Source organism: Protopterus annectens, chromosome 10.part0, assembly GCF_019279795.1.
Source record: "Protopterus annectens isolate FY-2018-M chromosome 10.part0, PAN1.0, whole genome shotgun sequence".
Classification (NCBI taxonomy): Eukaryota; Metazoa; Chordata; order Ceratodontiformes; family Protopteridae; genus Protopterus; species Protopterus annectens.
Genome location: NC_056744.1, coordinates 931,585,551 through 931,608,285, shown reverse-complemented (window position 1 = coordinate 931,608,285; position 22,735 = coordinate 931,585,551). Strand labels below are relative to the sequence as shown.

Below are 22,735 nucleotides of genomic sequence, written 5' to 3'. Positions count from 1 at the left end.
AGACAGAGTGACAGACAGAGTGACAGACAGAGTGAGAGACAGAGTGACAGACAGACAGACAGTGAGAGACAGACAGTGAGAGACAGACATACAGACAGTGAGAGACAGACATACAGACAGTGAGAGACAGACAGACAGACAGTGAGAGACAGACAGACAGACAGTGAGAGACAGAGACCAGAGAGAGAGAGACAGAGAGAGACAGACAGAGAGAGAGAGAGACAGACAGAGAAAGAGAAAATAAATGCCTTCAACTACAGTGGGATGGAGCCACTCTCTTTAGTGAGGTGACCACAGCTGGAGAGAGATTGTGGGTCTCTGTCACTGGAGCACTGTGCATTAAAAGAGAGGGACTCCATAGCTCACAGAAGTACTCAAAGCCATTCCAAGTCTTGCTGGTCTTATTCTTACAAGTAATGAGTATGGTGCTCCAATTCCAGACCCAGAATTATTCAGAAAGCGAGCTACACTGCAAATTCAGAATCCTCTATAACTTAATGCATAATTTAATAACCAAACTATAACGGGAAAAACACAATTACAAAAGCACTTCGGATGCTTATGTGTTAGTCAACTTGTTTGTTTGTTTGCCTTTCTGGCTTTTCCCGGTTAGGGGTCACCACAGCAGAACTCCGGTCCACTAATGATTGGCAGTAGATTTGTATGGTGCCTAGTTGCCAGCCCGACGCCCAACCTTCAATGATGGCACGCCCATTTGTGCATGTCTTTCGAACGCCACTCTACCGCAGGGACATGCAGACTCAACTAAAAGTCATAATAATGTAAAACTTAAACCCAAACAAATAAAGGAATGAAAACAGGCTGTCTACACAATACAAAGAATGACCAGACAAAAGGCCAAGTCAGTCTCAGACTACTGACTCTAAAATAAAACATCATTGTGGTAACAAATACACATCATACTGCACAAGCAGAGGGAAACTTTCTTACTTTGACACTAATAGTTATTGTAGTGAAACTTCGTACCTTTGTAGTAACTCTGTAAGTAATAAAAGTTTCAATGGTTGTAACATGACTTTCTGGGTCATCAACTGTGATGAAAATGTCCGTAGCATCTAACTCCTCTTCAAACTTGTAATGATTGATCATGGATGAAGGTGATGTAGGCAGAGAAGTGCTGAATGAACTTGCATCTGTAAACGTTGCATCCTGCATTAAAAAAAAAAAAAAAATGAAATTCACTACAAATTGTATACAGATATTTGTATCAGATATATAGTCTGTAGATGATGCAGTTTTATATGTTGGAGATAATCTGCCAGGATTTTGAAAGCAGAAAATTACCTTTGTGAGGAAAAGTGTAATAAACCATTCTTACAGATCTTTCAAAGAAAGATGCATGAAAAGTGAAATAAGCTGTGTTGAAGAAAGAAAACTGTTCAATAACTATGTAGGAATTAAACTTGCAAATCTTTATGTATAAAATGGGCATTTACTACTGGGGAAATGTACTGGAGTTCCAAATGAAACCCATATTTGCTTTTTGGGTATGAAAACATTTGCAGTGCAATTCCATTGTTCTTTGGAAAATGTTTCACGTCACATAAAGATGAAGTCTTATTTGGACAAGAGGTTACTGATCCGCCCAAAATAAAAATACAGTGGTGGAAAAAAAAGCGCCTGTAAATTTTAAGCAGTAGCCACAGGAAATCCTGCCTAAGATGCGTTTAATGACAGAGAGAGAGAGACTCCTTACTGTACTGCCTGCTAGAGAGTCATTTGCTCTTTTCCTGGTGAAGGGGATGACGAGAGACAGCCGTACTGCCTATAAGGACTTTGCAAATTCTATTTTAATCCTGGAAGCTAGAGAGAGGACAAATCATATCTTTTATTTTTTTTTTAAGATCAACTTTAGTTAATAGACAGTGCTTGCTATAATCAAGAGAGCAGCAAAGCACTCAGTGCATTTAAATGAGTACATGTTTTTTTCCTGAGCAATTCTCAGAAACACATGGCTTGTAGAGGCCAAAATATGATGAGAACTGTTTAAACTAATACCTACAATAAAAATCTGTGGAGAATGCTTACAACTAAGCCTACTCATTGCAAAAACACTTATTTTTAATTGCTTTACTGACCAAGAGTTCGGAAAGAGACACTATTCCTTCTGTTTCAAAGGGACAGCATTTGGGAATGTGTATATGCTTTGAATATAAGGTAGGGGCAGAAATGTAAGGTTGTGAGTAAAAATACAAATTTCAGGCAGCATCCCTAGCTATAATTCAGCTATTTGTTCAAACTTTTGTTTTAAACTCCTTGCATAAGAACAATTTTCTTTTTATATTTATTTTTCAAGTATAATGCTTTATTATGTTTATTGTAAGTTACACATGTTACGCCTGAAATTTTAAATGCAATGCTTTATTATGTTTGCTGAAAGTTAAGAATGTTACACCTGAAATTTTAAATCTTCGTGACTGGTATTCTATTTGTGTACTAGCTCAAGAGCACGTAGATTAAGTCAGTGTAAAATTAATCATGGGCATCCACCCTATGAAGTATTACTGCTCAAACTACTTACTGCTACATTTCTAATACTGAAGGGTTGGATTATTTTAAGGATTCACAGTCATTTGGATTCTTGGTTTGTTAATGTAATCTGGCTGGTGGCAGCATCCCATAAAGACAAGGAAAGTGATGTAGGTACTGTAAAGAGATCAGTAACCCCTCCTGGGAAAGTAATGTGTGTGTGTGTGTGTGTGTGTGTGTGTGTGTGTGTGTGTGTGTGTGTGTGTGTGTGTGTGTGTGTGTGTGTGTGTGTGTGTAAAATAACCTTGGTCATATTTAAAGGTACTTGACTCAGTTTGAGGTGGATGAAAATGTAAAACTTCTTTGGTGTGACAGGTGTTTGCTGTTAACCACAGTAGCAGTGCACATTTACCATACACTCTTAACGACAACTGCTCTTTGTCTATTAACAGGTACTGAAGTGAGTCAATTCAAATCTGATATTTTAGGCTCCATTGCACATTACATATTGACAACAGAGGTGTAGGAATTAAAGTTTGTAGCTCCTGTCCATCATAACCATAATTTTTTATTCACCTTTTCCCATATTAGCATAGGTGTCACAAAGGGTAATGATTTCAAATGTAGGGGGTAGCAATACCAAGTTCTGAAACAAGTAGACCGAATCAGCAATAACCCAGACTTGTAAATACCAAGTCAGAGACTGGCATTTTCCAGTATTTTCCCTTTTCTTCAAGGCAAGGCAATCTTGGAAATGGTATATAAAAGTTGTTGTTTTTTTTTTTTGGGGGGGGGGGGCTTGCTCCCCTACAAAAAAATGAAAACAGAAGAGTAATGTTCAATATTTGGTATCTGGTTGTATTTTCAGTCTTTTTTTTTCGTTGTTTTGGAACGCAGCATTTTGAGTCAGTACAAAGTAGTATGACTAGTCTACTTGTAAACTAGGGTAATTGGGAAACAGAGGTGGGCCACTGAGGGACTGAACAAATATAGAATGATTGCTTGCCTGTAACCTTTATCAAATGACCCTAAACATAAACCAGGTAATCACAAACAGATCAACACCACAGATTTGTACTCATCATCTTAATAATTTAATAAGTGGAGAAACATTTTAATCGGTAGTTTGTTTTCGAAACTAGGGGCAAAGAATCACATAGACCTTTTATTGCATAAAAGTAGAATTTGTACTAAAATAGAACGGATCATAGTTCTAAATTAAAAGCTGATACAGACATTATATTACTTAAGATCACAGCTACCATAGACAGAACATGTAAACACATGAAGCACACTTATTACACTATGAAATTAAGAAAAAACAACTTGACTACAGCAAGGATTATACATAACCAAGCCTCTTATGTATGTGCCTTATCACCAGTGAGTCTCAAGTCATCACACAGATGACAGCCACCAAAAAACTGCATTAGAAATATTTTGCCAGCTTGACAGCTTCAAAAGATATTGGTGTGTACAAACTTTCCAAAAATAAACAAAAGTGTCAAGTATCTAAGAGCTTTTAAATCTACAATTTGATTAAAGGTGTACTTCATTTCTAGCTACTGTTTTCTGTGGTAGTGCAAGGAGGATTACAGCTTTTAAAGCTGCAAAATACTTCAAATTCCTACATTTTGATAAAAATTAGTAATATGTGGGCATAAATAAAACTCTCTGTGTATTACAAAGAATCATGACTGGGCATCATGATCATAATTTTAGTTTGTCATGTATTTTTCTAATCCATTTGTCAAACGCAAACAGGCTATGATCGGTGACCAGGTCATAATTCACTATATTAGGCTCACAATGAACTTGCATAATTTATTAGGTACCAAAGCTTCACTTGCTCACAGCAGTCAAACTGCAGGCCCGTCAGTAAGAAGCATGGCATTTCAAAGTACAAGATATGATATACAAAAAACAAAAGTTAGTACAAGAAAATAAAAGTCATGGGACTTTCAAGTTCACTATACCTGTGAGTAGAGCACTGACTACAGGAAACACCAGAACTAAAGCTGCAGGTGTTAATACTGTCATGCACCTTTGTCTCAAAATGTACAGTTTTGTCCATGCCTCTCCAGTTCTAGAGCAAACGGAAAAAACTAAAACAATGAAAGAAAAAGCAGGGGATGTGGCTTTGTTAATACCTGCATATCCAGTTATAGGTTAACACTGTATTATTCATATCTGATTCAGCACAACTCATGCAGCAGGAACCATCAGGTTAGAGTCTCCAGCTCAGTCCTCTTGGGTAGGTCCTCAAAGGTAAATTAAGTAACTAATCTAGAAGCCACATCGAACATGGAACACTTTACAAAGATATTTAGGGTGGAAGAAGAAGCAACTGTACAAATGTCAACCAGAGAGGTGCTGCAGAAAAAGACATTCAATACAGAGACAGCCTAGATTGGATGTAAGAGCTTGCAAAGATTTGCCATAACTATTGTAAAAAAATATACTGTAGTTAGAAAGCAACATAGAAAGTCATTGCTTGCTACCATTCTATTTATTTTGAGAACCAAACCTCTCTCATCACTAATCCACTTTTACTACAGTTCTCTACCATGACACTGTTGCATAGATGGATAAAGCTCGGACTAGGGCCCAGACAATTTGTGCTTGATCAGTAACCTGGACAATGGAACTACCAAGCAGAGGAGGGTAGAAATGAGAAGTTTATGTCGATTCACCCATCTTAAGGAAGGAGAGACGATGGTCCCAGTCAGCCAACTGCTTCTGTGCAAACAATGGCCACATTACTGGAGAGCATGGGATTGGCAATCCCAAGCTTGTGATGCTAGCTCTCAAGAGTGAGTTGTCTGGGAGCATGAACAGACCACAGGGGAGCAATGGCCTTCCCCACCGTGACATAGGCACTCACCTCCCCCACAAGGAGCCAGAATAGGGCTAGTCAATTTAAAGTTTTACTGGTAAAGTATCTGACAGCAATTACGATCAGGAAGGAAAAGGAGGACTAATTGATAATGAAGCTTAATAGGCAGCGGGGAGGGGAAAAAGTACCATTACAGTGCTTTATCCCAAAGCACTTTACAAAAAATACACAAAATTCAACTAAGCAAATGTTACACTAAAGTTACAAAAAAACAAAAACAAAAAAAAAAAACATTAAACATAATGGATTTTCAAGGCGACATTGCTTAGCAGTTTACATCTGTGCACACCCATTCCCTAGATAGCCTGGACTGTCCCCAAATTTACTCCCTCAACTCCTTGAAGAAAAAAACCTACCTTCCAGCTGGGAAGGCACTGAAGCAAGAGGCATGAAACTCCTACAGAAATCCAGGGTCAACATAAGCATCTGCTCTCCTCTGTACTTTAAGCTTACTGGTCATACTTTTGTATGGATGTTTTCCTTGCCACGTAACATTGATCTTCCTGTGTACAACATACAGTTGATAGGATACTTTCCTTGACAAGAGCACAGTGAGGATGAGATCAGCAAGTGAAGAGAATGAATGGTTCAAGTCAGTCTCTAAACCGCTTCAAGCACAAAGGAAAGAGTTGGTATGTGGCAAGGAAAAGTGGGTTCAGAGACGGTGCTTAAAACTCAGAAAATCTTTTAGCTGAAATTATCACTACAGAAAGATGGGGACTTCAGCTGCACCAAAGCAGCCAGTTCAAACAGAAGAAATGCTTCTCTAACATGAGATAAGTGTCTTAAGGGGTAACAAGTCCCTAATAAGAAGTTTAAGATGATGCATAAATGAAAGGCCTTATAATCATTAAAGGAGACCACAGATATATTATTGATCAGAATGGAAACAGTTGCCAAATGGACCTTTATGAAGTAATACCTACAGTCAGAAGCAAAGTTCCCCAAAAGACACAACAGGATTACAGCAGTAGGGGATAAAAGGGGGTACACATAGTAGGCTTCAGCTCAAATACACAACCTTTTCCACTTCTTCATAGCAATGTCTTCTTCCAGCAGAAAGGAAGATATGATGCTGACCTGATTTTATCTCCCCACCCAAGAAAAAGTGGAACTGGAGAAACTATGCCATCAGTTTAGGGCCTACATATCTGAATGGACTCTCCTTGACAGGTCTATTATGAGGTACTTCTGTAGGAGAAGTTAAAATGGTGTTGCTACAAGGAATCTGCTAAGTACATACAACCAAAACTGTCGGAGCCCGTTAGGATCAACCAGAATCATTTTTGCCACTAACTGTCTGGCCATCAGAAAAAAAATCATTATTAGAGACAATAGAGACAAAACTATAAAGGATAACCTGAGAAAAAAAGACTCCAGCAAGACAGCCTGTGACTTGAGGATGAGAAGGAGAATCAGGGAAAATATGTTTGTAAACGTTTGTCATCTGTGTGGAAGGCAAAGGGGGTTAGAAACTGGATGATACCATTTTTACTAAGTGTCTATGACTATGGGAGGACAAGTACCACTTGTAAGGCATCAACATATGCCAAACAAGCCAAATGGCTTCACTCTAGATGTGGACTGCACTGAGAAAATGTTAAGTTTTTCAAGGGCCATTCCAAGATTTTCAAAGTGTCCCGGCAAGAGATACAAGAATAAAGCAGACTTTATCTGCGCTGCATCAATATGGAAAGCAGACTCCTGGCTTGACCACAAAACCTATACAATTTAATCACACAGTGCATGTCAGTGTTCCCACCCCCAAGAAAGAACCAACCCATATGTGGTTAACATTAATGAAGGGGAGAAGTGGGAGGAATAATGTGATTGCTGGAAATGGACTCCTACAGGTTTACAAAATCATGATCAGGGTCTCCAAGGGAAAGAACAGTTGTGTAAAATCTTACTATGCAGATGTCCTTCTCTTCATTGTTACAGTAGTCCTTAAAAAAGGGATGTCACGCCCCGGGAAGCCTGCTGCTTGGCCAGTAAAGATAAGCTTGGAAAAGATTTTGTTTGAGCCATGTGTCACACTTATGCTCCTCATACAGAAAGTAGGGCATATAAGGGACTTCCAGAAGCAACTAGCCACAACTGAATTGTCTCAGAAGAGAACAATAATCATAGTACAAAGGAGTCCATGAACATCCAGAAGGAAAAAATGGATAAGAAACAAGAGGGGGTTGGAGGGAGGAAGCAAATACTGCAACAGTGAAGAGAAGGACACCTACTATTATGGCAATATTTGACACAACTGTACTACTATGTCCTTATTGCAGTATCCCTTAAAGAAAGGAGAGTAAAAAAGCTCAATAGAATGGGAGGTTGAAGGCTGAGAACAGCCCTCAACAACCCCACATAAAATGGTTTCATCAAAATCTACTCTGGCCCTAGAAACCATGTCCAACTTATAATGCTTAGTAGAGGTATGCACTAAGACCAAGTAACAGCTTCAAAGATGGAACCGGTATCCAATCCCTTGAAAAAGGCAACAGAAGAGGCAACATTTCTAGTACAATGAGCTCTAACAGAAGCAGACAGAGACTGGCCATGAAAAGAATAACAAAAAGAAATGGCTTAGATATCCAGAAGGAGATGGTTTGCTAAAAACAGCCAAACCTAAACACCTAGGATGAAAGGAAACAAAAAGCTGATCAGACTTACAAATAGTCCAGTGTTATCCAAACTAGTACCTGAGCTATCTGTGCAAATCCAAAGGTATGCTTGACCATCTACGTAGCAGACTGCACAGAACGGAAAAAAGATGGGAGTTGTACCAATTGATTTAAGGACAACTCATGTACCACTTTGGGAATAAAAGAAGGATCATGAAGGGACACCCTGTCCCTGTGAAAAAACAAAAAAAGGAAAAATGGCCATATAGGCCTGGAGCTCAGAAACCCTCCAAACTAAAGTAAGAAGCACAACAAAACAGTCTTCCTGGTAATTTGCTGCAAAGAAGCAGAAACATTAGGCTCAAAAGGAGCCTGAGACAATTTCTCCAAAACAAAATTAGCTTCCAAGGATAAGGAACAGGTTTCCTTGGAAGCCTCATATGCAGGACGCATTTAAGAAGTTGTTCGACCTCAAAATGAGAAGTCAGAGAAGTCAAGGGCTAACACATGGCCTTCACAGAAAAATAGGCCATGCCAGACTGCAGCAAATCACACAAATAAGAGAGGACCAGAGGGACTCCCACTGAAAAAGGGTCCTGGTTATGAGTGTGGCACCACACCAAAAATCTTTTCTATTTGGACATGCAAGATTTTCTGGTGAGGGTTTCCTTTCATCCTGTAAAACTCTGAGCATGTCCTCAGAAAAGAGGTACCTAAAAGGGATCAAAACACTATCACCCACAATGGACAAGTGGGGATGGATGTGAGACCCCTTGTCCTGTGTGAGGAGATCCAACTGGTGAGGTAACTTGTGATGATTGTCCCTGGCCAGATGCATTAAGAGGGAGAACAAGTTCTGTCTCAGCCAAAAGGGAGTCACTAGAAAGAAGTTTGGAGAGTTCATCTTCCTTCTGCAGGAGGAGGAAGAGGAGGGAAAGCATAACAAAACCTTTCCTTCTACGGAAAAGATAGGGCATCCATCTTCCAGACCAGATGGCAAGGCACTCTGGAATAAAAGAAAGGAAACTGCCTGTTCAGAGGGGAGGCAACAAAAATCTACCCAAGGCTGAACAATGTTCATAAACATGTCTCTGTGAAGCATCCATTTGTGAGCCTGTGTTTTGGACCTGCTCAGAGGTCTGCCACAAGACTGTGCTCTGAAGGAATGTATACTGTCTGAAGAGTTAATTCATACAGGACAGCCACTTCGCAAGCATGAAGCTCCATCCTGCAGAGGAGGTAAGATTTCTTGCCCCCCGCTTATTAACATACCACATCACTGTAGTGTTGTCTGTGTAGACCTTCAAGGGGTCCTGACAGAACATGGGGTGAAAAGCCTGAAGAGCCAGAATCACAGCCCTCATCTCTTTGATATTGATATGGTCTGACTTCTGATGGGGAGACCAAAGACCCTGAACTTTCAGGTAACCAAGACATGCCCCCCCACACCACGTTTGAGGCATCAGTGAACAGCTCGTGTGAAGGGAATGGAGGCTGAATGGGCTGGTCTGGGTTGAGAGCAAATTGTCAAATCCACCACTTGAATTCTTTCTTGAGACAGGGAAAGAAAGGTACACTTAAAGTCAGAGGGTGACAATGCTTGCAGCCAAACTGTTTATTGGAAACTTCAGTGGTACATCAAGTTAGTCTGGCAAGAGGAAGCATCAGAATGGAAGAGGCCATGAATCTCACGGTCTGAAGAAATTCCCTGGCTGGCATGGCAGTCATAGGAAGATAAGACTGAAAGAAGGCTGTCAATGACCACACCTTTGGAGGCAGAAGACAGGCCAACATCAGTACCACCTGAATCCTGCAACCCAGACACACATGATCCTGACAGGGAGCCGGGACGGACTTTTGGAAGTTAACAGTAAACCCCAGATTTTGAAGAAGACAGATGGCGAACTGCAGATCCTGCAACAGTCAAATGGGAGAAGGCACCTGAAGCAACAAGTCATCCAGATAAGGAAAAATCTGAAAGCCTGCAGAAGGCAATTACAGGAGCTAAGCATTTTGTGAATACCCTTGGGACAGTAGAGAGGCCAAATGGCAAAGCAGAGAACTGAAAACAAGAAGACACAGAAATGTAAAAACTTCCTGAACAGGGGTTGTTATGGATATGAAGGTAAGCATCTTTCAAATCAAAGGCCACCAGAAAAACCTGGGGCAATAAAAGAGGAAACAGAGCTTGAAGAGTAAGCATCTGAAAAGAAGGGATTTTGAGAAAGATCGAGCTGGGAGAGATCCAAAATAGGTCTCCAAATGCCCCCTTTTGAGGAACCAGGAACATCCTGAAATAAAAATCCTCCTACTTGGGAAGAGGGGACAGGTCAAATGGTCCCTTGGTTCAACAGAGATCCGAGAACTTTCAGGAAATTAGGAAGTTGCTCTAGAGTAGGTTGAGGAATCCCAGAAAAAAGGAGAGATTTCCATACTATGAAGTAACCTCAAAGGATGCTAGAAAGAACCCAAGAGTCTGTAATGATGAGAGACCAATTTCAAAGACAAAAGGAAAGCCAAATGGACAAAGGAACCTGGTCTAAAGGTGGGGGGAGGGGTGAATTATCAAAGAGAAGCATGCTTATCAGATAAAGGAGGCTTCTGGGCCACAGAAATCTGAGAAGCCTTAGCAGAAGTGGTCAAAGTCCCCCCTTCCATCCCTTAGGGGCATGGCAGGGTTGTCTACGAACAGAAGCAGATCTAGAAGGATAATTCCTCTGAAACTTAGGGATAGGAGAGAAAAAATATATTAAAGGTCCTGCAAGGCTTTGCTTCTCTTGAACAGACTAAAATAAGTCAGCAGCAGCAGTCCCAAAAAAGATGAGTATTATCCAAAAGAGCATCTAACAACTTGGCCTTAATATCCTCAGGAAGAGAATAGAGATAAAGCAAAGAATGCCACACGATAAACCGAAAATCCGCAGCCCTAGAAGACACATTAGCAGCATCACAGTTACATTTAATAGAGTGGCGAGCCACTTAAGAAGCAGAATCTAAAAAAAAAAGATAAGGCAGAGGATTTGCCATCAGAATCAGGGAAGTCAGATATAACCTGACAAGCCTGAGCACACCTGGTCATGCGGGTCTAGTAATTAATAGCCCTTAAGGCCAAAGTAGAAGCAGTGTAATCTTTTTTGCCAATCATTTCCATCACCCTGCTATCCTTAAAAGAAGGCAAAAGTTTGGAAGAGGGCAAAAGTTTTGAAGGTTTGTCAGAAGAGACCGAGACCACAGCAGGATCAGTAGAACATTTAAATAAAACTAGACAGTCCTGAGGAACCTTACAGAACATATCAGGCTTTTTTAGGAGGAGGAGGCTGACAATCAGGAGACTTGATAGCAGCAATGAAAGTATCTAACAAGACAGCTAACACAGGAGGAACTGCTGATGGTTTAGGAGTACCCACTTGAAGCAACTCATAATGTCTTCTCTGGACATCAGAAAATTAGAAGAATCCCACTTAAAGAATTCTATCATCCTAGCAATTGTGCTCCCAAAAGCAATTCCTCAAAAGGAGACTCCGGGTTAACAGACTCATCATCAGAACCATAAGAAAAAGGTGAAGGCATCTGTAAAGAATAGGACAAAGACTCCTCACCAGACAGGGAATCATCATCCAAAGAATCTGGTTCCCTAAACTATTTAAAAGGGGCAGAGGTCCAAGGAGGAGCAGGTACTGAAACCCCTTGAGGAGGCTTTAGGGCCATTAAGGCAGAGAACAAATCCCAAGTAAACTCCTGACATTCCCTTTGAGAATACACAAGACAGGCTGAAACATACTTCAGTTTTTGTCTTTTATTAGAGGGGACATATGCTGCGGTAGCATCACAGTAAGATGCTGTCCGGTTCGATTCTCAGCTAGTGCGTCTTCTGTGTGGAGACATGCTCGAATGGGCGTACCTTCGTTGAAGGCTGTGCGTCAGGGCTGGCAACTCGGCACGTAAAAATCAACTGCCAATCATTAGCAGACCGGAGTTCCACTGTGGCAACCCCTAACCGGGAAAAAGCCGAAAGATACAACATTAGAGGGGACATCAGCCCTAACAAACACTGGAAGTTCTGACCCTTGGCAAGATTTGAGAAGAGAACCTGGAACTTCCTCCCTGACCAATATGTGAAGAATCCCTCTAGGAACGTCTGAGATAATCAATCACTATTCCCTCCTGACATTTGAAGCAGATGCCTCCAAAGCCTCACAAGATATGGGAAAAGACTGATCCATGCCAGGTCATGACAGAGGAATGCAACATAAACACTGAACTACCTCTACACAGCTATTCCCTGCTTTTAAAGGGATTTCTTGGTACAGCCTGGACAGATAAAGAATCCATCTGAAACTTCTTGGCCTTCTTCTTACCAAGTGAGAGTATCTCAGGGTTTTAGGATTCTGCCATGTAACCCTGGGATATCTGTCTAAGCTATTGGTTTTCAAGATACATGGCCAAGGAAAACAAACAGCTTCTTGGTGTCTTAGGCATACATGCCTTACAGACACTACAAGAATTATGGTCATATGGTCAAGGGCCCAAACAAAAAAACGCACTGTTACTATGGGGAATCTGCTCTGAGGCCACCCAGGTTAAGATCTCATGTCTTTTTTTTTTTTTTTTTTTTTTTTTTATATTAAAAAGAATGTAGAGTAATTTAAGACTCCTTGGCAGTACTGTGGGGCCATCTGAATAGCTCACAGACTTGCCTATACCTTCTTCCATGCCTTAGCTTTCAGAGAAGGTGGAATATATGGGTTTAGGAAAGGAGAAGAGGATGTACATTGACTTTCCTTCTTCATGCATCTGTGGAAAAGGCAACTGATTCTTAGCTATAGAGGGAATTCTTCCCTTCAATAAACTCTGTCCAGATGTGGGCTTCAGGACTGCAGTATACAGCCCATGTACTGACCTTGCCCAATCTGACAATGCCGAGAGATTTGGCCTCCGACAAACATTCTTGCTGGTTCTCGGTTGTAAATGTCCACTGGAAAATGAAAAAAATCCTGTTGTTCAACTCATAGATTTTGATGTAAGCTAGGCTAGCAATGACTCTTTACTCTCAGAAGTCTAAACTCCCCTCCTCAAAACACACAGATCTGCCCTCCTTCTGTTGAGAGTTTACCAATTCATCAATATATGGTCCATACTACAAAGTCTCCAAAATAGGGACTCCGTAATGGATGTCCCAGAGTCTCTGAAAATGGAATAATGCAGAGCCAATACTGAATGCTGACACCTTGGCACCCTCAATTACAGCACTGAATACCGCCTAAACCAGCAGGTTGCTAACTATGGTGGTTGTGCCTAGCTCTAACATAAGGATTTCCTGAAAAGCACTAAGAGGCATTACATCAACCAAATGGTGTGTTTGAGCCAAAAGGTCACTCTGAAAATACTACACATGGGTCACCCTCTGTAATACCTCAGGGTAAGCATGAAGGGCACATGCAAACACTTTCCAAACCTGCCCAGTACTCTGGACTTGCTGTCTGGGGAAGGCACTGCTGGCACTTGAGGCACAGTACTTTCACTAGAGCGCTGCACCACACAACAAAATATATAAACTAAAAGGGAGGCGATTGTAAAGTGAACCTAAGAGATGAAACTGGCACCAGTGGTGTATAACATGACCTCTGAAAATACCAAGAAGGAGAGACTGAAGAAAATATGGTTTTGTGCCTGGGTATCAGGAAAAGAATTCTAACTATCCTGGTGTACTGTGGCAACAAAGTAAGCTGGTATTGTTGAGCAGAGTGCTGATACAAAAGCAGAAATCTTTAAGACACATCTGTACAGTAATGCTGCAGGACCAACTCAAGACAGGATTTCTCCACTTTCCTACAATTACCTTATAGTGACCATGAAACAGTGGCAAACTACTATGCAGCCAAGCCATGATAAAGGACAAACTATTATCCAGGGGATAACATTTTCAAAGTGGGATATTTCAGGGCGACTGTCACCGTTGTTCTTTTGTCTTGCCCTCAACCCATTAAGCTGTTTACTTAGCAGATTAAGTCATGGTTACAATTTGGCTTCCAGGAAACAGAATGCAAAGACTTCACATCTTCTTCCTGCAAATTATTTAAAACTGTATAGTTCATCACACGAGGGGCCGAAAGCACACAACTGTAAATAGCCAACACTTTCTCAGATGATACAAGAATGTCATTTGGACTTGATAAATGTGCAAAAGCAACATTTAAAGCAGGAAAGCTGCAGCACCGAGAAAATATCAGTCTGGGACAGGAATATGATATAAAGGAGCTTGAGCAGGATGTATAAATTTTTTGGAATTATTGGAGGATCGATAATAAAATATAAACAAATGTGAACAAAACTCAGCAAGGAATAATTTAGAAGACAAAATTTAATTCTGAAAACAGTCCAGATATCTATGAACTAAGTCAAAGCTATAAATCAATTTCCTCTTCCTGTTCCAACTTACAGTTTGGGGGTAACTGACTGGTCCAAAAAGGTATTGGATCAACTGGACAGGAAAATAAACAAATAAAAATGCTTCACTCTTATCAAATGATATAAAAAAAAATCACTGTATACCAAGAGTATATATTCTTCATTCTGAAGGTGGTATGGGCCTCCCCAAAATTAATTACAAGTATAGATCTCTAATCGTAGGACCGCATACATACCTGCGGACCTCACAAGATCAAAATACAGTGAAAATTTTAAACACAAGGAGTACATGTCTAAGATGACTTCCCTGCTTAGTTAAGCAGAAGCATATCAGTGTCTAATGGGACTGGAACTCAAACCAGAAGTAGACAAAAATTAGGCAGTAACTGAATGTGCCAAAGATCAAAATAAAGATAAGGAGAAGGATCACATGAGGAGGCAAGAAAATGCATGAATACAGTTGCAAGTACAGAAAACTTCAGGAATCACCTCATGTTGATCAGGATTATATGCAGGAATGGTCAAAGAGACTACATACATGTTGGTTTACAAAGTCTGTAGAACACATGGGAGAAACAGTCAAATGCTGGTTTTGTAAAACAGAAACTGGTAACAGTCGCACACCTTGTTGATGGGTATGATCCACTAAGGGCAGAGGGTCTGCATACTGAAAAGCATTAATAATGTGGTATGACTGTTGCATTAGGGATTATGCAAACATTACAATATTGAAGTAGCTGAGAAGCATTGGAAACATGAATCACACAGCATTATAGAGAACGATGAATTTATATTGCATCGGATCACCCATTACCATTGATAACTGAAATTGCTACACCCAGAGATTACATCATCTTACATGCAGAGAGACATGAAATACCAGGATTTGCAAGCAGAAACAAGGGAAATGTGGAGGAAAGATACCTAGATAGTTCAAATATTAGTAGGAGCAATGGGTCTCATAAAAAGAATTTTTATAGTTGTATTTTAGATGTGCTACCGATACGTGTTGGGAGTTAGGGTTTGGTATAATTGCAAAGATGTTTACCTCACAGATTCAAAGGTGAGAATCAAACCCTGTACATTGAAAGAAAAACTGGCTAGGCTTAAAATAGCCCACAAAGGCAGCTAGCCTAGTACTTTCCTATGAACCTATTTAACACTATATGAATTAGAGGAGGAGTCAGTTCTGGGTACATTGTGGGTACTGCGAAGAGCAATATTGGCTAACATCAGAAATTGAAACTAAACTAATTACATGAACTTTAATCATACTTTGACTTAGGAATGGGGTCCATTCCCCTCATGGTACAGTAAAATCCCCATTATCTGGGACTCAAGCAACCGGCACTCTTAAGCAAACCAGCATTTGATTGGCTTGTATACTGGGATACGAGCCAATCAAAAATGGCAAAGTGGAGCCTCTTCTGCTCAATGTGGAACAGCGGGCCAATCAAAAATTGCAAAGCATATCTCAAGCAACCAGAACATATACTTAACTGGCATCTACCAATCCCCATGGGTGCCGGTTAAGTGAGACTTTACTGGACTAGAAACTCAAAAAACTAGACCCCTGGGCCAACACCTGCTCTTGTAGTATGACATCTCAAATGCTAACTTCTTAAAGGCCAGCCCCAGGGTCCAGCATTAAACAAATAAGACTGACAATACAGATATTAGGACTGCTTATAGCACAACTTTTCCAATTTCTCCAATCCTATCGACACCACCATAACCCCCAAAATAACACACTACTCTAACATCCTTTTCCAGTTCAAGTTCTAGACAAAACAAACAAATGGTGGGGTATGGACAGTGGGATGGTTGCTGTATTCTGGACTCTAACCCCAGGTCTGCCATTAACATGTATAATTTCAGTGTAAAACATCACAGAGCTCTCAGTAGGAAGTGGATGTACAATCCGCAGCTCAGTCCCTTTGACTCTCATTGATAACCATGACCCCAGAAGAATATTTGGACCTTTTGGTTAATCTAATTTGCAATGCTAGAAACATACACCTGGATAAACACATAGCAGCTGTGTAAATGCCATCCACAGTAGCATAAATGATGAATGCCTTGACAGTAGAGAATTCTGGTAGAATCTTCTTTAGGTCATTCTAGCATTCTTTTGCCAAGGTCCATATTTGTCATAAAATAATGCAAAAACTTTTTGTTTCCATCCTCTAAATTAGGATATAAAAAGAGCTGCCAGTCTTTTCTCGTGGCTTTTGTTCTGTCCACATGATACCTGAACTATCTGTGTATATCCATGAAGTAAAGAAAATAATCGGTAATGAGAGAACAAAACTGACAAATAAACCAACAATTTAAAATTAGTCTCCACCAACACCTTAGGCCAGGGCAAAAACTCTTTTCTATTCATTACCAAGTCTACTGAGTGGAAGGCCACTGGGAAGATGAAATAATAAAAACTTAGTTCACACAAGGTTTCTTCCATTAAACATGCCCTACTTAGGTCACCCACTAAGTACCAAGTTCTTTACATTATACTAGATTACACTACATTATACTATATTTACACCTCACATCACTGCCTCTCCCCTAGCCATCTCCTATTTTTTTGTTAGATTATGTGTAGTTTATTCACAGACTTAACATGCCTGATTAATCCAAGGCTATTTGAGGTGTAAATGTTCTGCTTGCAAAATTTCCAGTTTCTACTGCATTTGTATATGATTTTTGTTAATCCCACTTTACTCAAGGTGCAATTGGTCTATACACACATTTTCTATTTTATTCTAGAGTTGGATATTCTTTTATTCTTCTTTTTGTCTGAGCTTGTTCTCCTAGCCAGAATATGAAAATGGTCCAAAAGGCATGTCTCTCAACTTATTTAGCCAAGATTCAGGGACAATGCCAAAAACTAACAAAAAGCATATTACTTTAAGAATCAGTTAGAAAGATAAACAGAACAGGTATTGTACCAACATGCATTTTCTGACAAGTAAAAAGTCCAAAACTCTAACATCTGACTTCAATTACCAAATGTAATCTTCAGTGATTTACCAGAAAAAATTCCCAGAAAAGAGGGGCAAGGCAAACATATGAGGTAAAAAATGACTTTTGAGAGCTATATCAACAGGATTAGCAGTCTGACTTGGTAAAAAAAAAAAAAAACACTCAGAATTCTATATACGTCATGAATAAGGGAACTGGAGTAGCTCAGGAGTTAGTGTGGGGTGGATAAAACTGTTGTAATGCTGTAAACCAAATTTACCCAGGCCTGAAAGAAGTAATCAATAAAATTATCAACTTCAATTCTTTGACAAAGAGTAAACTTCCTTACCACAGAAAGCAAGGAAATGCATAAAGGAGATGCCTGAGCCAAATCTGTATTAAATGCGTCCTTTCTCATACTATTACGGTTGACAACTGAGTAGAAAAGCCACCAACACCTGGCACTCACAGAGGGGAGGCAAAAAAAAAATAACACAATTCTTGAATAAGCCCAGTTATGTGGTGCATAAAAATAAAGTCCTGACTATAACCTAGGCATTTTAAATCTGACTACTGGATAAAGTGTTGAAAGAACCAGGAAGATGAAGATAACAGTGAATGGCTATCACCAGCTTGTCCATTCTAACGTGATGGAGAGGGGGTTATGGTCAACCAATTACCAACATGCAAATAGAGGTCTGAATGGCAGCAAAATGGCCAGGATCAGGGACAAATGCTTAGCAATCCCAAACCAGTGATAACAGCCCTTGTAGCTTGTGGAAGCATGCACAATCAAAAGGGGCGGACACAAAATGTCCTGGATGATGTAGGTACTCACATCAGACAACAGGGCAGAAAAAAGGTTCTAGTGGAAATGCCCTCACTTGTCAGAATAGACTAAAAAAATAACAGTTCATGGTTAACTGGAAAATGGTCTTTTCAGTCAGCAATCATCCCTATTCTGAGGATACCAAGTACAGGGGAATGAATGTGCTTAAAGCACATTGAGGGAAACTAGACAAACTGACAGGAGGCGGTACAAAATGAACACAGAAAAGATTGTACTTCTGAATTACATTTTGTCATGGATTAACTTAGGAACCACTTGGCAACCTAAGGGTGCTCCTCCTCAGCAAATAGTTGGATTGTGAATGTGAACTATGGAATATCTATTGGCTTTGAAAGCTACTTTCAGGCTGCAATGGACTCTCTGCAATGAGGCAGGAGCGATTTTCTCCCTCCTTTGTGATACAGCAAACTACTACCAAGCTGTCCAGCTAAATGGACATGTGACATTGTGAAGCCCAGCACTGAAAAGCTGGTAGTAAAAGCAGGACAGTTTTCATTTCTAAATCTGAAATTGTGAAATTTTGGTTCCTGTATGGAACAGCCCCCCCCCCCCATATGACAGCAACGCTATCCTCCCCGTAGTGGTGAGGAAGCATCAACTGCAAAATATACCTTTGAGAAAAGGTAGCATAAAGGGTTTGCAAATCCACAGATTATTTGGAGAAAATCCACCAACTCAAATGTCTCTTGCACCATAAAAGGTTAGAATGTTTCTATTTCTGAAAAGGGAAGAGTATTACATTTTTTAAATCTTTTTTTACACATTTTTATCTTTACGACAGTGGTACTTTAGACTTTATCAAAGTTCCTGTAAATACATCCCATGATCAGGTATTCCACACACACACACACACACACACATATATATATATATATATATATATATATATATATACACACATACACACACACATATATATATATATATATATATATATATATATATATATATATTGGGCAAAAGTAAATGATGATGAATCTGGCAGCATGCAGTCTAAGTTGCCATGAAAAGGATCCTTGGGCTAGTACACTAACCCAGCTACAAACAGTAAAATTAAGTTAAATATAATAAAATAAAATATACAACATCTCAACTCATTATTTTGACTGTCAAATAAACATCATAATTGCGTTACCCTTTTCAGCTGACAGATCACAGCCTTCTTATTTAATTATCAACATAACCTACTGTGTGTTTAACCCTACCCATTTCATCTTACTTTGAAAAGCATCATTTTTCTATATAAATAAATCACAAACTAGTACCTACACAAATGTACCAGTACAAATTAAGCTAAAGCAGATCAAGGCAGTCTGACATGCCCATCATGGGACTGATTTTCTTTGTTTAATGCCCAGATCTGCAGTTTATGAAGTTAGCAATGTTCTTTACCAAACAAACATTTATCTTAGAAAACGGGTAAAATCTGCATGCCACTTGCTTCCATCATTCATCAAAAGTGTAAACTAACTCAAAAAGGAGAACACATTGGTATTAAAATTAGATAGCTTAATAACACCAAGTTAAAAGTAATGCTTTTTCAAGTCAAATACAATCAGAGAATGTAGTAACAAACATTTCAATAACCTCACTCATCACACATTCAAATCTTATCATGCAAAAATTTAAAAGAACAGTCACCTTCCAGTACGCATCTTTAGTAAGGGATTTACAATATAGCTGCCATTTAAGCCTGGAGTTTGATCAGCTCTAAATATTGAAATCCAGTTATAATCAGCGTTTTCCATCTTAGTGGATATATCAACCCCTCTTATATCATCATATATTACCTCAAGTAAATACTTTTCTCCTTTATCTTGGACATGTTTAACACTGTATTAGCACTTTATTTCATGTTTTATGTTAGACAAATGTTCACCAATACTTTTAATTTCCTAAAACATTCGTCAATACAGAAGGCACCAAATGTTTGACTTATAGAGACATACACTACATTTTTTGAGTCACAATTTTCAGACGATTGTAAATAATGGACATTTCTTATACTTGGATACATATAGCAGTAATTTCAATAAATATATTGACAGAACTAATAATTACAGCAAGGCCTAGTGCCATTCTCTTTTATACTTAAAAGCATGTTGTTTAAAATTATTCTCTTCATAACATTCGTTTTAAAATGTTACCCCTTCTATATGTAAATTTAGTGTTATTAGCTAGTTTCTCTCCAAGACCATCTATATCATTTTAAAAATATGGTAACTTTTAACTATATTCTCAATAGCTTGTGCTTGTCAGTTATACCTTAACTGCTATCCTTATGTCACTCACATAATTATTCTCATTTTTATTCTTCTGAAATATATCACTATTTATGCCACTGGAAATATTAAAAATTGGTTTAGCAACACCATCCCATTGTTGAATGGCAAATTCTTTCATTCCATTTATATTACAAAAATTATAACCCCTTGCTTCAAAACCAAGACCCATCTTATCAATTTGCTCTTTGAAAGATTCAGTCTTAGTTTTTCAGTCTATTACATCTATACATTTGACCTTTCATTATGTTCTGAAATAAAAAAAAAGTTGGATGCATGTTTGATTTGTGTAAGTATATATTCTTTTTGATAAGATTTCATATATATTGAAGTTGTTGTTATATGTTGTTCTTCCCTAATAACTTCTCTGTCAAAAAATAAATATTCATCATGGACACATTTTCCTTAAAATTCAGAAAAATAGTCAGAGAGGTCAAATATCCCAAACATTCATCCAGACCTTGATCTGTTCCATGCCATAGCATAAAAATGTCATCCATATATCTCTTATAAAACAACAGAGCATTCCCGTTTTAATTTCTCCAAGTCTATTGGGTTTCTAATACCATGAGAGGAATAGACCCCATTCCCAAGTCAAACTGTGATTAAAGTTCATGAAATTAGTATTGTTTCAATCTTTGATGTTAGCCAGACATGCTCTCCACAGCATTAGCAATGTGCCCAGTACTGACTCCTTCTGCAATTCATATGGAGTTACATGTATTGGCAACACATCTAAGTACTACAGTAAATTCTTTAGACTCATTGCTCCTACTACTACTGGAACTGTCTGGATATCCTTCTTCCATACTGCCCTCATTTCTGCCTGTAAATCTTGGTATTTTATGACTATAGTGTCTTACATACAGAGAGACAGACAGTCACTGGGTATAGCAATTTTAATTATCAATGCTACGTTTGTCTTCTTTTCCTGGAAAACTATATCGGTTTTTCTCACATCTATTTTTGAATTGGTGGTAATGGGTGATCCCATGCAATATAAACTTCATAATTTTCTATAATGCTTTGCGGTTCATGTTTCCAAAGCTTTTCAGCTTTCAGCTGCTTCAGTATTATAATGTTTGTACAATTCTCAATGCAACAGTCTTGCTACATTATTACGCCTTTCAGTATGCAATCATTCTGCCATTAGTGTACCATACCCAGCAACAAGATGTGCGAATGATTTGAATTTTGTTTTACAAAATCTGCATTTGTCTGTTTCTCCCACATGTTCAATGGACTTTGTGAACCAGTGTGTATGTGGTCCACTATCCTGCGCCACCTATATTAACCTTTCATCTTCTGGTTTAAATTCACCTCTCCTAAACCATTCCAGCTTTCAGTCCTGATTGACATGAGTTTTCTGTACTTGCAACATTTATGGATTTTCCACATTTCTCGTATTCTCATCTGATCCTTCACATTATATTCTTTCATTTTTTTGACAATTAATTGTTGACTGATTTTTAACTACTTCTGGTTTGACTTCTATTCCCAGTTGATGGCAATATGTGTCTGCTAAACTAAGCAGGGAAGTCATCTTAGACTTATTCTTCTCATGTTTTAAAACTTTCATGTTTGGATCTTCTGAAGTCAGCAGATATCTATGCAGTCTTATGACTACAAAATCTATACATGTAATCAGCTTTGCGGAGGCCCTATCTCCTTCAGAATGAGAGAACATATACTCTTGGTATACATTGATTTTTATAAGCCATTTGATAAGCATGAAGCATTTTTCTTGTTTTCCTGTCCAACCGATCCAATACATCTTGGAGCCAAACACTCCAAAACTGTAAGTTAGAACAGGAAGAACAAATTGGTTTACAGCCTGGACTTTTTTCCTAGGATGTCAGAGCTGTTTTCAATATTAATTTTAGTCTTCTAAAATATTTATTACTAAGTTTTATTCACATTTGTCCATGTTTTACTGTTGATTCTTCATCAATTCCCAAATATTTACACACTCCCTCTTGCTCAAGCTCATCACATTCCTATCCCAGACTAATATTTTCTTGGTGCTGCCACTTTCCTGCTTTAAAGGTTGCTTCTGCAAATTTATCAAGACCAGATGACATTCTGAGATCATCCGAGAAAGTTTTGACTACTTGTACTTGTGCTTCACTTTTCTCATCTGATGACCTATACAGTTATAAATCATCCACAAAAAGAAAATTTTGTTTTCTGGAAGCCAAACTATAGCCACAACCTAATCTGTTAGGTTGAC

The 22,735-nt window shown here is 38.9% G+C and overlaps 1 protein-coding gene across 2 annotated transcripts in view; it reads right to left on the bottom strand.

Annotated features, from left to right (window-relative positions):
• SNX7 (sorting nexin 7) overlaps positions 1 to 22,735 on the bottom strand; it is a 630,080-nt gene that overhangs the window by 592,617 nt on the left and 14,728 nt on the right. For both annotated transcript variants that reach the window (XM_044085708.1, XM_044085709.1), the window contains exon 2: positions 988 to 1,170. In XM_044085708.1, coding sequence (XP_043941643.1) covers positions 988 to 1,170 — 183 coding nt within the window. The remainder of the gene's footprint in view (positions 1 to 987; positions 1,171 to 22,735) is intronic.